Genomic DNA, 910 nt, shown 5'->3' on the forward strand with positions numbered 1-910 from the left:
CTATTAGAAATAGCAAAACACCCCTCCAAATGGGGAAAAAATGGAAAAGAAATAAAGACCATATACTACCACAATTTAAGTATTTTTAAAAGGAAAAGAGATGACCAAACAAAAAAGACCAGTGTATATTAAGGTTGACACATTAATACATATTTTTAAAGTCTAGGAACACATGCAAGGTTAAAGCTGGAATGTTGGCTGTGACATTGTCAAAAGCAAATAGTAAAAATTCATGTTGTGAAGACTAATTCCAAGTTTCATTTACCTCTTTTAAAGTAAGACATTTTACCAAAACACAAATCTTTTTGGTATTAAACAATTTCTCTTGTGTCAGTACCATAAAAAAAGACAACATCAAGTATAAATGTTCACAGAAGATTTAATATGGAAATCAAACTTACGTCTCTAAGTTGTCACCTTCAAGAACTGTCTGGACAGGCAGATAGCCAAGCCGAGGATGTTTGGCAAAGTATTTCTTGGACCTGAATTTGTTCTTCAGCACCTTTGTGAAGTCTCGTACATCTTCCCCTGATGTTGTCTATGAGGTTGGAAAAATTATACTTCCCTTATTAAAACTGAAGGTAATAATTATCTATGATAAAATCAGAGCAGTTAAATGTTGACAGTTTTGGTAGTTTCATGCATTTTTTGGAATAACGCGCAATGTCATGAAAACACTTGGCAATCAGAACCTGTCATTAAATATATCCAGTGATAAGTTTATAATTTTTCATTTTCTGTTGGAAATAAACCATAAATAGCTCATTTCACCAATATTTGAAAACTTATATCAAAAAGTAAAATAATGGAAATATTATTGGTTGATTCCATCACTAAAAAATTTGCAATCTGCTACTACAAATTTAATGAAGACAAAGTATATTCTATGGTTTTAACTAAGCTGCATAAA

The 910-nt window shown here is 31.0% G+C and overlaps 1 protein-coding gene across 1 annotated transcript in view; it reads right to left on the reverse strand.

The window, feature by feature from the left end:
- Positions 1 to 910, reverse strand: part of UTRN (utrophin) — a 522,534-nt gene that overhangs the window by 30,217 nt on the left and 491,407 nt on the right. The window contains exon 62 of the mRNA XM_012655520.1: positions 402 to 538. Within this exon, the coding sequence (XP_012510974.1) occupies positions 402 to 538 (137 nt within the window). The remainder of the gene's footprint in view (positions 1 to 401; positions 539 to 910) is intronic.

Source organism: Propithecus coquereli, unplaced genomic scaffold, assembly GCF_000956105.1.
Source record: "Propithecus coquereli isolate 6110/MARCELLA unplaced genomic scaffold, Pcoq_1.0 Scaffold48, whole genome shotgun sequence".
NCBI classification, from domain to species: domain Eukaryota; kingdom Metazoa; phylum Chordata; class Mammalia; order Primates; family Indriidae; genus Propithecus; species Propithecus coquereli.